Source organism: Ctenocephalides felis, unplaced genomic scaffold (genome assembly GCF_003426905.1).
Source record: "Ctenocephalides felis isolate EL2017-DRISC unplaced genomic scaffold, ASM342690v1 CF-g0.4_SCAFFOLD_01170, whole genome shotgun sequence".
Taxonomy (NCBI): Eukaryota; Metazoa; Arthropoda; class Insecta; order Siphonaptera; family Pulicidae; genus Ctenocephalides; species Ctenocephalides felis.
Window position 1 is genome coordinate 76,039,579 of NW_020537324.1, and position 13,980 is coordinate 76,053,558.

Genomic DNA, 13,980 nt, shown 5'->3' on the forward strand with positions numbered 1-13,980 from the left:
GAAATGGGTGTAAAAACTTCTTTAGGCGCGACACGGGTTAGCAGTATAAATCGTGAGTTAATAAAAATGTCAGGATCGGAAGAATATTTTATCCCGTCCCCCACAAATAATTGTAGTGCAAATAATCGCAAATAATGAAACATATGAAAAATATGCGCTGCGTAAGAAATGATAGCTTTGGCTATGTATGTTTTGTGTGTGATCGACTTTGGCTTCAAAGTGACTTAGAAATATCAAATGATGCTCAAAAACAAACTTCTTCATAATGTTTTTGAATATTGATTCAAATAATCAGGTTGGATGTCAAACTTGTCGAAATATATTAATTCAGGTAAAAATTCCCACTTTGTGTAAAATTTAACGGGTTTGTATTTCACCTATACCAAATTATCTACTAAACTAGATACTGTATGTGAAAGATTAATTTCACCTAGGTTGTGTTTCATGCAAATTAGACGATTGCGACATGCAAATGGACAACTTGGAATATTTGGCCAAATTATAAAGTGCCTGTTGACGTTGATAATATGGTTAATTTATTACCTCGTAATATTGATGATGAATATTGCATTAACGTTCACATAAAAAAAGAAAATGATTCATAGATCAAGCTATGGCAGGGCTTGATAAGTAAAACAAATATAAAAGTATGGCTTCAAATTTTTTAGGCAAGACGGATATTAAAGCTGTTCAAGGAATGAGATATATCGTCAGCGAAAAAGTAAAAAAATACAAACAGTAAATGATGTATGTTTGATTTTATTACATGAAGTTCTTCAAACACAATTGTTACATAAGAGTGAAGTTGCAAAAACAATATTTGTTTAAGCATCGTTCAACATAATCCACTGTGTGAATGAATATTATAGAATTTATTAATCAGCAATACTTTAAAACGATCATGTCATATTTCAAGGACGACTTTGATTACATATTGTTGTAAATATTATACATATTTTTAAAAATGATAATATATAATTTATAATTTATCATTATATAAATGTATATAATGATTGACGACATAATAAATGTGTGCATCACGAGTGTTACCATATTACTAATGAACATTATTCAAAATTTTTATTATGATTGTATTTATTTTTACTCAACTTAAATTGTACTTTATCAGTAACAATTAAAAGTTTACTTCAATCGCGTGTGATCCTTACGCGCACTCTTTTTTTTATCTAAACTCCATCAATCAAATCCTTCACCAAAATCTTTCGACAAGAGGAAAGGTGTTGAAGTTTGATACTAAACGCTCTGTGTCTATTATGTTTATGTATATATGTTTCTCTTTTGTTTTATGTAAAACATGTGATTGGTAATTAAATTTATAATGCATGTGATTAGTTAAAGAATATATAATCAGTCAGTCTGTTTTTATCCTTCTGCATAAACGGTTGTATTATTATTTAAATAAACTTTTAACATAAATTCTACAAAAGCAAAGGTTTAGTTGGTATCAAAAAATCTTCTGGCACTTCCAGTAATTCATTTTCTGCTAAACCCGCAGCTTTTTAAGTTTAAATTATTCATGACTCCTTGCAAAAGTTTTGAAGAATCTTCAAATATGTCACTTTCCGAAACAATGTACGATCTGTCACATCAAAAAACAAAATATCCAATAATCATAGTGTCAAAACATTTTAAACAATTTAAAACCAAACACTAAATAAAAATGCTCCCAAAACCCATCTGGATTCACATCGTCCGCAAATATGGAACCCAAACCAAGATCAAGATGCCCGATTACGATTTCACGCCAAAACCGTACAAGGGTCGCCCTTACAAAGAAATCGTCAACATTCGTAAAAGAAAAACCTTGAATTCTAATACTGTTTACAGAAAACCTTTGTTGCTGCACCAGGGCAGCATGCAGTGGGTATGGGACCACGAGTGCAACAGGTAAGAATCACAAAAAACCATAACCAAAACACAGATATATTTATATTTTATACTAGATGACACGACAGACGTTGTCCTGTACCCATGTCTACATTTTTTTAATATAATATACTAATATTCACCGATTACCTAAAAATAATAATTATTGTTTTTTAAATTACTCTTCACGCCAAAATGCATATACATTTATAATAGATGAGCGATGTTAAATGTAGAACACTATATTGGAAATTGAAGTCTTTTAAACTGTATAACATAACCATAACCATAACATAACACTGGTACTTCATGTTGGATTAAATTAATTTAATTTTTTATTATTTAACATATCCAAAATTGCAAATTAAACTTCTCCTAATAGATATCGCGAGCGCCGAATTGTATGTATTCATCTTTACTTTCTCATTTGTTGTTATAAAGTGAAATTTTTAGCGTATTTTACAAATATTGTGAAAAGATTAGTAAAAGATGCAAAGAAATTATATATTGAAAAAAAACTATATTGAAAATTTAATATCCGAATCTTGTGTTGGCGCCCCCTAAGGCGTGCGCACGTATTTTTCGCATGCATCGCATTTAAGGTAGGACCGGCGCCGATTAATACTTAATTTCATGTTTCTATAGAATTAATTTGTCATATCCTGTTCATATGTGTATCATTCAATCTGCCTATTCAATCTATTTTCATTTCTGGCACATCTCAGATGCTTTTCAGCAATAATAATGTAGACATTTCTTTTTTCTTAAACATAACCATAAATTTATTATACATATTCTAATATTGTCTAGGTTCATAAGTGCATTGAAATTTTTGGCAAATGATAGTTTTCATTTATTTTCAATGCAAATAATGACATGTCGTTTTTTGCAATTTTTTCAATTTATTTCTACAATATTGCACATACATCCCAGTACTTTATAATCATATACATCCTAGAAAATTTTCTTAACAAACTTCAGAAAGATTTATCAAAATCCGAATAATCGTTTAGGAGGAGTATACAGTGATTGCTTGTAATTTAATATGAACTTTATATAATAGCAATAAAGCTCAAATTGCTTCTACGTTTTAGTTAGAAAATGTAAAAAAAATGTTTGTATGATTGTATGAAAAAAGACTAAATCTGCAAAAAATGGCAGTTTTTGAGTGAACTAAGCGTCCGATTTGAATTATCTAAAAAACTTTCTTGTTGTATTGATAAAACAATTGCTTTTGAGGATAAAAAAATTATTACATCTTTTTTATTTTCCATAAAATATTTTTAACTTCCCGTAGGGCAAGTTATAGTAATCACAAAAAACTCAAAAATAAAAATTTTGACATTTTGTCTCTATGCAGTTAAAGCAGTACGATTGCTTTGAAAAAAGTTTAGAATTTCCAAAGATGTCAAAATACAGAAAACTTTTTTTTCAAAAAAAATATAATTTTTTTGTCAAATTCATAGTTCTCAAAAATCTAGTTTTTTCGAAGTAAATTTTTTTTAAAAATGTTAATCGTTTCTAAAAAAATAACAATATTTAGTACGGAAAGTTCCAGCAATTTGCCTTAAGGCTAGATACCATGCGACCCACTAGTTGTAATTTTGGATTAAAAATTCAAAAAATTGCCCAGGCTAAGCACAGTCTAAGTGCCACTCTGGTACAAATGTTTACCCAAGTGCGTTTAGACTGTTTACGTACTTTTCCAATTTTGTGAAAACTATTGAAAAACGTGAAAATGCCGCCAAGCTAAGCACAGTATAAGTGAAAATGTCGCACAGAATTATTTGCAAATGCGTTTAGACTGTGACTATACGAGAGCACTTTTTCAATTTTGTGCTCAATTGGGCAACTATTTTTTTTTGAAATTGAATTCGAAATGAAATGACGATTGTTAATGGAAATAAATTGATTTATGATTTACATTTGATTTGCTCGTATATAACAAAATAGCAAAAATAATGAAGTTACAGTATTTGTAATAATATATTTGAAAACGTGTAAAATTTCTCGAATATTTCTTTACGGTACGGGAAGTTCGAGCGATTTGTCTTAAGGCACGATGCCATACACCACTAGTTATATTTATATTTATATTTATATTTACCATTTTGTTCCAGGTATCTCGATATGTTTGCCGGTGTCTGCACAGTCAACATAGGACACTGCCATCCGGTCATGATGGCAGCTGTCAAATGCCAACTTCGTATGATGGTGCACTGCAGCACCATGTATCTGGAACCAAAGATGCACGAATTTGCAGAAAAGTTGACAGCAAGGGCCCCTGGTAATTTGAAACAATGTTATATATTAAACACTGGTGCTGAAGCCATCGAGATGGCTTTGCTGATGGCACGTCTTTATACTGGACGTAGGGAAGTGCTGAGTTTGCGAGCAGGCTATCATGGGATGACACCGGCTACTAGGGGACTTACTGCACATGTACAATTTATGTAAGAAAACTAGTGGTGTATGGCATCGTGCCTTAAGGGAAATTGCTGGTACTTCCCGTACCAATTTTTTTTTCTGTTAAACGATTAACATTTTTGAAAAAAATTACTCTGAAAAATTAGATTTTTGAGAAACTGTAAATTTTTGACAAAAATTTACTTTTTTGTGAAAAAAAAGACATTTTGAGGAAAAGTGTATTTTGAAATATTTATTATTATTATTCTGAACTTTTTTTCAAAGCATTCGTACTGCTTTAACTGCATAGAGACGAAATATCAAAGTGCGTAAGCGCCGCGCCGCCGTCTAACGGATAAACACTGGTACGGAACCCATAGGAATGTAAACAAAATTTATACTTATTGTTAAAATCTCTGTAAAATATCTGATAATTTCATGTGCATATGTCTAATGATCATTTTTGACCGCCAAATGGCTTTTTTTTACTTCTTTCATTAGATCTCCGAAACCGCTAGACCTGTTTTCAAGAAAATTTGATCAATTCTTCATCTTGTCAATACAAATAAAATGTTTCAAATCGAACGCTCTGTTCTCTTAAAAACTGAGTTACCGTTTTTGGCACTTTTTGCCCCATATCTTCGGAACGGCTAGACCTGCCTTCGCCAAAAACTAATCAGCACGTCTCCTTATCAATACAAATCGAATGTTTTTTGAATTATTCAAATCGGTTGATCCGTGTTTCCGAAATCGTCGACAAAAATTTGTATCCGCACATACAAACACACACGCACACACACACATACATCCATTTTTTCTAAGGTATGCTAAAATGTTCAGAAGGGTTTAAAACGTAAAGATATATAAAAATTTTCATTTTCGATTTTTTAAATAAATAATAAAATATATCAATAAAACATATTTACATAATTTAAATAAAACACAATTATTAATGAATAGACAAGATTTTCTAACATTTGCAGAAAAATATACGGTTTTTTTCTGCCTCAGTCGAGTTTTATTGGGCTTGAGACTTTTCTTGTACTTTCCGAGAGCTACTTTTTTATGGGGCCCTATTTATTTTCATTCATATATTTTCCTGAGAGACATCGTTTTACAGTATTGCACCAGTTATGAACAACAAACAATATAAATAATTTAGAAAATTGAACATCTCCGACCCTTATTCTTCCAAAAAAATCTGCAATGGATCTTGATTAAGATTTCTGGTATATAAATAATGAAATTCTGGAATCACTTTCTTTTTATTTATCTGTTTTTTTATTAATTATTTTGTTTTTCTAAAGTATTCGTTCGTAATCGGTCGTTATCGAGTAGTTTGATTTACGAGTTGGCTGACAAACGACGTTAGTTTGGAAATTGGGAACAGTAAAACCCTCTATTGCAGGAGCCTAACACTAATACGATAAAAAAATCATTTGTTCTATGTTTGCCCCCCATGAGTGGCGCTTAGACTGTGCTTAGCCTGGGTGATTTTTTGAATTTTTAATTCAAAATTACAAAAATATTTTATGGAAAAAAAAGATGTATTAATTTTCAATCCTCAAAAACAATTGTTTTGTCAATACAAGCAAAAAGTTTTTTAGATCATTCAAATCGGACGCTCAGTTCACTCAAAAACTGCCATTTTTTGCACATTTAGCACTGTATCTCCGAAACCGCTGGACGTGTCTTTGCCAAAAACTAATCACCTCTTCTCCCAATCATTACTAATTGAATGTTTTTTGGATCATACAATTCGGATGATCCTTCTTTCAAAAACTCGATTTCTATTTTCTGCACTCTTTACTCCATATCTCTGTAACGGCTGCACTTGCCTTTGCCAAAAATTAATCAGCACATCTCCCTATCAATAGGAATCAAATGGTAAATGAATCATTCTAATTGGTTGATCCGTGCGCCCGAAAACATGACCGAAAAATTGTATCCATACACACACACACATCCATTTAGTTTCTGAGGTGCGCCAGTAAAATGTTTAGAAACCTTCAAAACGTCGAGAAATGCAAATATTTTCATTTTTGATTTTCGGCCCATTACTATAACTACCCTACGGAAAGTTAATTATAGTACCATCTAAACACAAATCATTTTTTTTTTAATTTCAATAAGTATTACAACTGTTAAGCTATTAACATCTAGTAATATTGATGAATAATAACATGAATCTGAATAAATAAAAGTGCAAAGGATAAAATTTACATGAAAATAATATCCGTAATATGATTTGATATAAAATAAAAGCAAATAATAATGAAAATAAAATTAATAAATAATATAAACAAAATTTCTGAATAATAAAATAATACTAGAAAAATGATAAAATATAACAAAATAATAATAATAAAAATAGTAACACAAATCATGAAGTTATTATCCTTGCCTATAGGTATTCTGAACCAGCTCGTCGTGCGACTATTCATGTGATGAATCCTGATCCTTATCAAGGACTTTGGGGCGGTAGCAAATGTCGTGATTCCATCTGCCAAGTTAAAGGCAGATCTTGCAAGTGTCCTGATAAAGGCGAATGTGTGGCTACCAAGAAGTATATTGATCAGCTGAAGGAAACAATAAAGTCAGTAGGAAAAAATTACTATTGGTACCTTAAGGGGCACAACTAGTGTAACCGCCTAAAAAAGGTGATTTTTGGGAATTTATATTAAAAAAACTACTTTATCAATCATTTCAAAATTTTAGGAATATATTTATGCATGTTTTAAGAATACACAGTAAAATTTTCGAAAAAAAAAATTAAATATTTTATAAGTTATCGTCGATCTCCAACGGCGCGACAAAAAAGCCCTTCACTGCTGCTGTGATTCCGGCCTTCTACGTGGATGAAATTTAAAAAAAAAATTCTCGTTAAACTAGATAATATTGTGTGTAAAATAAACTACAATAAGAAAAAAAATCAAAAATTGACAAAATGACGGCGTTTTTTGAAAAAAAGTCGAATTTTACCCAAAATTTTGGTCGTTTTTGGACTGCCAAAATTCGATTTTTGATCCGATCAAGTAATCGATAGTTCAATTTACGGAGAACTATACATAAAAAAATGATAGTGATCGGATCATTTGTTTTTGAGTAATCGCTGCAGCAAATTCGAAAAATGCTGTTTCGAGAAAAACGCGTTTGAAGATTAAATGATCGTTATACTATATACTATATACATACTCTTTAAATGGCTGTAACTCAAAAACTATTTAAGGTATCGATTTAATATTTTGGTATGTTATTTTTAAAGGTATGACCTATCGAAATATGGAAAATTGAAAATTCGATTTTTGAAAAGTTTACACTAGTTGTGCCCCTTAAAATTGATCAGTTTAGTCATTCTGGTGATAGCTTTGTTTATAAAAATTTAAGTGGTGATAGTACTTGGTCAGTAAAATTAGATCCAACGAATTTTGGAAGTTGAATCAAGGTTTGTTAACTTTTTTGTGGTTTTTAGTAGGGTTTGTCGGTTTTTAAAAACCGGTTTTAAAACCCGGTTTTTTGGCAAAAATTGTTGATTTCAAAAACCGGTTTTTTAGTGAAAAAAGTTGGTTTTTACTGTATAAATGGAAAAAGACAAATATAGTCAAATATAAAAGATAGATGAAAGCGTTTTGATTCTCGAATCATATCGGTTCAATAGCATTTGATATCTTCTCAGTCTGCAATGGTTCCCAGAAATGTTTTGTATATATTAATTTAGATTTTCACACCAGTATTTTAATTTAGATCAGTATGACTTCTTGAAGAAGTAACTTCGTCTACTCAAACTTAAAAAAGAGTTTTAAACCCTAGAAATTAAAGAACAAAAAATTTATAATTATTATATCAGGCTTTAAAAACAACTAAGCTTTAAGAGTTTTTATTTCTTTTGTCGTATTTATAAAACGAAACAACAATTAGAATGTTTAAAATTAATTAATTAAAATTACTCGAAACAGACAATGCCCTAGTTTAGTTTAATTGTTTTTAAAACTAAAATTGATATTAACAAGTATGTATCAACATGTATCTAATATTTTTAATTTTTTTTTAATTTAATGATTGTTTTTTATTTAGAAATGTATTATTTTCATTTATTCGAAAACTTTCCTTCACTATCATAAAAATATTTTCATTCTTATATGTGAAAATGATGCATGGATAACGCATAATTATTTTCAAAGCTATTTAATCAAGATAAACTATTATTTTTTAGTTCTACTAATTAAAATTAAAATAATTTTGTTTACTATCTATGAAATTGAACAATAAATAAATTCAGTCAAATACTGCTCTAAATTACACAAAATTTGCGGATAAATTACAGAATATTCGAGCAAAAATTTATTTTTTATGTGAAATTTGAAAACCGGCTAAAACCGGTGTTTTAGTAAAATTAAAATTCGAAAACTGGTTTTCTGAAATGTCGGTTTTTATATAAACCCTAGTTATAATAGTACTTGGTCAGTAAAATTATATCTAACAAATTTTTGGAAGTTGCATCAAGGTTTGTCGACTTTTTTGTGTTTTTTCTAGATATTGTGTTCCTTGTAAGGGTTTGGCTGGTATGATGATGGAGCCAATTCAAGGAGTTGGTGGCATAATTCTTCACACCAAAGGATATGCCAAAAAAGCTGCAGAGGTTGTTAGAGCCAATGGAGGTCTCTTTATGCTGGACGAGATACAAACAGGCAAAAACTTTAAATCACACATAACAATCTAAAAAAATGCATTGACTTTGGGCTTCCAATTTTACTGTATCATTTTTCTCTTAGCTTTTGCTCGTAATGGTAAATCTTTCTTCCTCTGCGAACAACTCGGAGTGATCCCTGATATCCTGGTAGTCGGCAAAGGAATTTGTTCAGGTTTTCCTATGTCTGCCGTCTTAACCACTCCAAAAATTGCAGAATGTCTTGGAAGAGCCAAAAATATTTCAACGCATGCTGGAAATCCATTTGTCACCGCCTTGGCTTCGGTTAACATGGACATAATTGACAAGGTAATAATGCACAAATGTTCTATTTATTGAACATCAACTATGGTTTTAGTATTTTTTTATTTTTTAGGATTGTTTGATGAAAAATGCAGACGAAGTTGGCACACACGCCTTGAAAAAACTGATGGAACTCCGAGACGCTTTCCCTAATATGATTGGTGACGTCCGAGGCAAAGGATTGAGTTTGGGTATAGAATTAGTGGATACTGTCAAAGACAAGGATGGGAAAGTAAGTAGAGGTTTATATATATATATATATATATATATATATATATATATATATATATATATATATATATATATATACTAGATGACCCGACAGACGTTGTCCTGTACCCACATCTACATTTTTTTAATATCCTATACTAATATTTACACCGTTCAGTTAAAAATAATCATTATTGTTTTTCGAATCAATATTTGCACAAATATAAGTGATGTTAAATGTAGAACGTCTTCAAATTAAATTATGATTCTCAATTCGCACAGTTAACACTTTAATTATCCCTTTAACAAATATTAAAATATGTTCAATGAAATTGTATATTAAAATTATACACTACAATTAATAGAACAAATTTATTTTCAATAGCTCAATTTATTTCAATGCCAAGGTTTTATTCACGACTAAAACATTGATTTTCCAAATTTATCACACGAAAAATCGTCTGCCTTTGTGATTTATACCATAAAATATACGTATTGGAAATTGAAGTCTTTAAAAAAGGTATAACATATTCAGATAGAATTAATATATAGCATTCGCGGTATAGGTACAATATCACCTTGAATGTTTCTACCCAAAATAATTGCTTCAGAAAAGTTGCCTATAATTTTTATAATTTCGTACCATATTTTAACTGGCTTTTAGTAATTTTAATATCTTAATTACATTTTTCTCACGAATAATTCAATATACATTATTTGAAGTGAATTATTTGTCAAATCCTGTTCACATGTGCTCTATTCAACCTACGATAAACAAAATTATTGCAGTAAATAGAGAGGAAAAAAACGTGTGCTCTGCAAATTTTTTTTACTATGCTCCAATTTGCTTGATATGTTGGAAATAGGCTAATCTTAATCTCAAGTTCAGAAGTGAAAACAATTTGCACTCCTTCACCACCCCCGACATTGATTGAATTATAACTCTTTTAATTCTGATTTTATCAAAACTTTTAATATTTATTTTAAAGGAAATTGAATTACCTACAACTTTCTCTATCATAAATTTTACCGTAACTTTTCTTATTTTAAGACGGCTAAGGGTTAAAGGGCTTGAAAGACACTCTGGTTTACAGTCGCGCACTCTTTAAACAATTATAACTTTATCAATATTTGTGTAACAAAAACATAATAAAAAGCAATAATTAGTCAGAAAAAACCCTTAAATTTCTGAGATATAATAATGAGAATTTGTTGTTTTTTTAATGGATTTTTTTCATAAAATCAGGATTTTTTTGAAAATCGTTTGTACTAAAGTTATGGTATTTTCTAGAATCCATCAAGATCTTTTAAACCAAGTTATTTCTAGATGGAATACGATTAATTTTACTTTTGATGGAAATGGCACTCATAAACTATTTGATTCACATAAAATTGTATGCGTCTTTTATTTGCATGATAGCTCACTCATTTTACATGCAGAAATACTCATTTTAAAGCTTATTTTGAGGACTATAAAACCCCATTTTCATATCTAGCTTAATATTGTTCCTAGAACACTAAAAAACAGTGATTTATTAAGATATTAATTTTTATAATTTTGGTCATATCATTATTTTTGTTAAAACGTATATTTCTGAAGATATTAGCAAACAACGCTTTTAATTTTTCTTTATCATTAAGCTAAAAAATAATAATCTGTCAAATTGAATTTTAATATATGGTATGTAATTACATTTAACTGACATTTCACAAACGTGAGACGCATGCGCAAAACTGCATCACTTGTCAGACGCATGTTGACTCTATTTTATCATATTATTTTAATTTTTGCCGCATCTCAGCTGCTTTTCGACAATAATAATGACATTGCAATTTTCTCATTCATAATAATGAATTTATTATATTTTCATATTGCCTTAGCCTATAAGTAAATAGAAAGGTTTGGCACATGACAGTCTTCATTTGTTTTTAATGTCAAACTATGCCTTAAATAATTTCAAGGACAAACAATGATAAGCGGGTTTTTTTGTAATTTTTTTCATTTATTTCTACAATCTAACTATATTTCTATGAATCTAAAAATTCTAGAAAATTTCCCGAACAAACTTCAGGAAGATTCATGTGAATCCGAATTATAGTTTAGGAGGATTAATCATTCATACATAGTTACAGAAGAATTTTATATATAAGATATATATATATATATATATATATATATATATATATATATATAATATATATATATCTGTATATAAATATATAATGTATGTCTTTTCATTCATATATCCTTTACCCCCAGGATCAAAAAGTGCCAATGTGCCCCAACAAAGTGGAGGACATGCAGGAGGAGGTTAAGGATGAAGGAGTTCTTATAGGCGTTGGTGGTGCCTATGGTAATGTTTTTAGGATTCAACCGCCACTTTGTATCGATAAGGAAGATGTCGATTTTACGATGCAAGTTTTCAATAAAATATTCAAAAAATATAATAAGAAGGGTCGAGAGGATGAGGAGGGTGAGAGAAAGAAGTGCAAAAATTGAAGAAAAAAAAGTAGAAAATAAACAATTTGTTGTATGATGGTGATGTAGGTAATAAAATTAACTCTACCAGGACAGACTTTCATTAATTTTTGAAGATACCAAGAAGTATAAATTACTAAACATTTCTGAAAATATCATATCGTAGTTACAACAATCTAATGTAAAAAGTGAATCCTGTAGAGCTCGCTAAAATGCATGACCTGTAAATCACTGATTTGATGCGCGTACTTTGTACAAAAAATTTTTAATATCTTAGAATTTTGAAAGAAAATGTATTGAATTAGAATAATATACTGAAATTGCAAAGTGCTAGTACAAACATTTTGGCCTGAAAAGCTCGTTAAAAATACACAAAGTATCCTGGTACATTTACTTCTTCCATGTGATTATTAATATGTGAATTGTCAATATGTCACTCAGTAGTGATGTACTTCGTTAAAAAAAAAAAAAAAATCATTATTTTTTAGAATTTTTGAATGCAACATATTGATTTTAGTCTTATATGTCAAAGTAGACATTTTAAAGAATATAATATTAAAATTTCAATAATTTAGTACAAACAGTGCATCCTGGAGAGCTCGCTGAAAGTGTCTGATCTATAAGGTACATGTTGCTTTGTATAATGATTAATATCTTAGAATTTTCAGAGACCATATATTGATTTTATCATTAGATGTCAAAGTAGACATATTAAAAAAATACTATATTGAAAGTGAAGTAATTCAATACAACAATGCATCTTGTAGAGCTCGCTAAAATGTAATATATATAAATATAAATATATATATATATATATATATATATATATACTAGGTGACCCGACAGACGTTGTGCTGTACCCACGTCTACAAATCAAAAGTTCCAAATTTTTTAATATTCCTTCCTATACTTTTTAATATCCTATTTGATGTCCTGCCTTTGTGATTCATTTATGTTCTTAGCACTAGTAGTATAAAAAATTCAGAAAAAAATTATACAGTAACTGCGGTTAAAAGAACAATATCACACTTGATTTTACAACACAACATAATTGCTTCATTAATTTAGTCTCTAATTTTCATAAACTCGTACGATATATTAGTTGCTTTTTGGCAATTATATTTTCTAAAGTGCATTTTTCTTACTAATAATTTTATAAACATTATTGTTTATGTTCAAATCTCAGGTGAATTAATGTGTAAAATCTCACTCTTCAATCTAAGATCAACTTGCTAAATATTCTATATCCAATGCCAAACAAATGAATTTTTGACACATGGAACAAAATTCTAAATCATTTTTTAATAAGTAGAAATATTTTTTTGCATTGTTAAATAACTTAGTAAAGTAAACCAAAATGCAACATGCATAAGTTTAAAAAAAAATGTATATGCAATTTTGGACTTATTGCGTTATTTATTAAACTAAACTATATATCTTCATCTGCCAAAAATATATACAGTTGACTGTATCTTATTTTAATTTCTGGCACATCTCAGCTGCTTTTCGGCAATACTAATGTAGACATTACATTTTTCTTGTATATTTTATATTCTAATATTATCTAGGCTCATAATTTGAGCTAAATTCAAATTTCAAGTGAATTGACATTTCTAGCACATGACATTTCAAATGTTTTCAATGTCAAACAATGATGAGTGGTTTTTTGTAATTTTTGCAATTTATTTCTACAATATTACTATAGTTTTATCGACCATTAAATCTAATAAATTTTCTTTGACAAACTCTAAAAAGAATTATCAAAATCCGAAAAACCGTTTAGGAGAAGTATCAAATCATACTCCCTACGGAAGAATTTTATATATAAAATGAAAATATACATACATGCATACATACATACATACATATATATATATATATATATATATAAATATATAAAAATAGAAAATCTTACCTTTATTCCAGAACATGAACAGCAAAGCAACTAAAATCCACTCTTAGCACTTGGAATTTCAAAATTATTTTTATAAAATACAATAATATTACC

At 29.2% G+C, this 13,980-nt stretch overlaps 1 protein-coding gene across 1 annotated transcript; it reads left to right on the plus strand.

Moving 5' to 3' along the window:
* Positions 1-1,744: 1,744 nt before the first annotated feature.
* Positions 1,745-12,588, plus strand: LOC113367641 (alanine--glyoxylate aminotransferase 2, mitochondrial-like). The gene is made up of 8 exons (XM_026609230.1): positions 1,745-1,908; positions 4,008-4,340; positions 6,704-6,889; positions 8,827-8,981; positions 9,066-9,289; positions 9,357-9,515; positions 11,754-11,967; positions 12,548-12,588. The coding sequence occupies exons 1-8, from the start codon at positions 1,745-1,747 to the stop codon at positions 12,586-12,588; spliced, it is 1,476 nt and encodes a 491-aa protein (XP_026465015.1).
* The last annotated feature ends 1,392 nt before the right edge of the window (positions 12,589-13,980 follow it).

Excerpts from the sequence above, each read along its gene's own strand:
- LOC113367641 (XM_026609230.1), top strand. The coding sequence starts at position 1,745 with ATGCCCGATTACGATTTCACGCCAAAACCGTACAAGGGTCGCCCTTAC. Across the intron at positions 6,890-8,826 it reads CAGCTGAAGGAAACAATAAA|ATATTGTGTTCCTTGTAAGG; the intron begins GTCAGTAGGAAA and ends TGTTTTTTCTAG. Across the intron at positions 9,516-11,753 it reads TCAAAGACAAGGATGGGAAA|GATCAAAAAGTGCCAATGTG; the intron begins GTAAGTAGAGGT and ends CTTTACCCCCAG.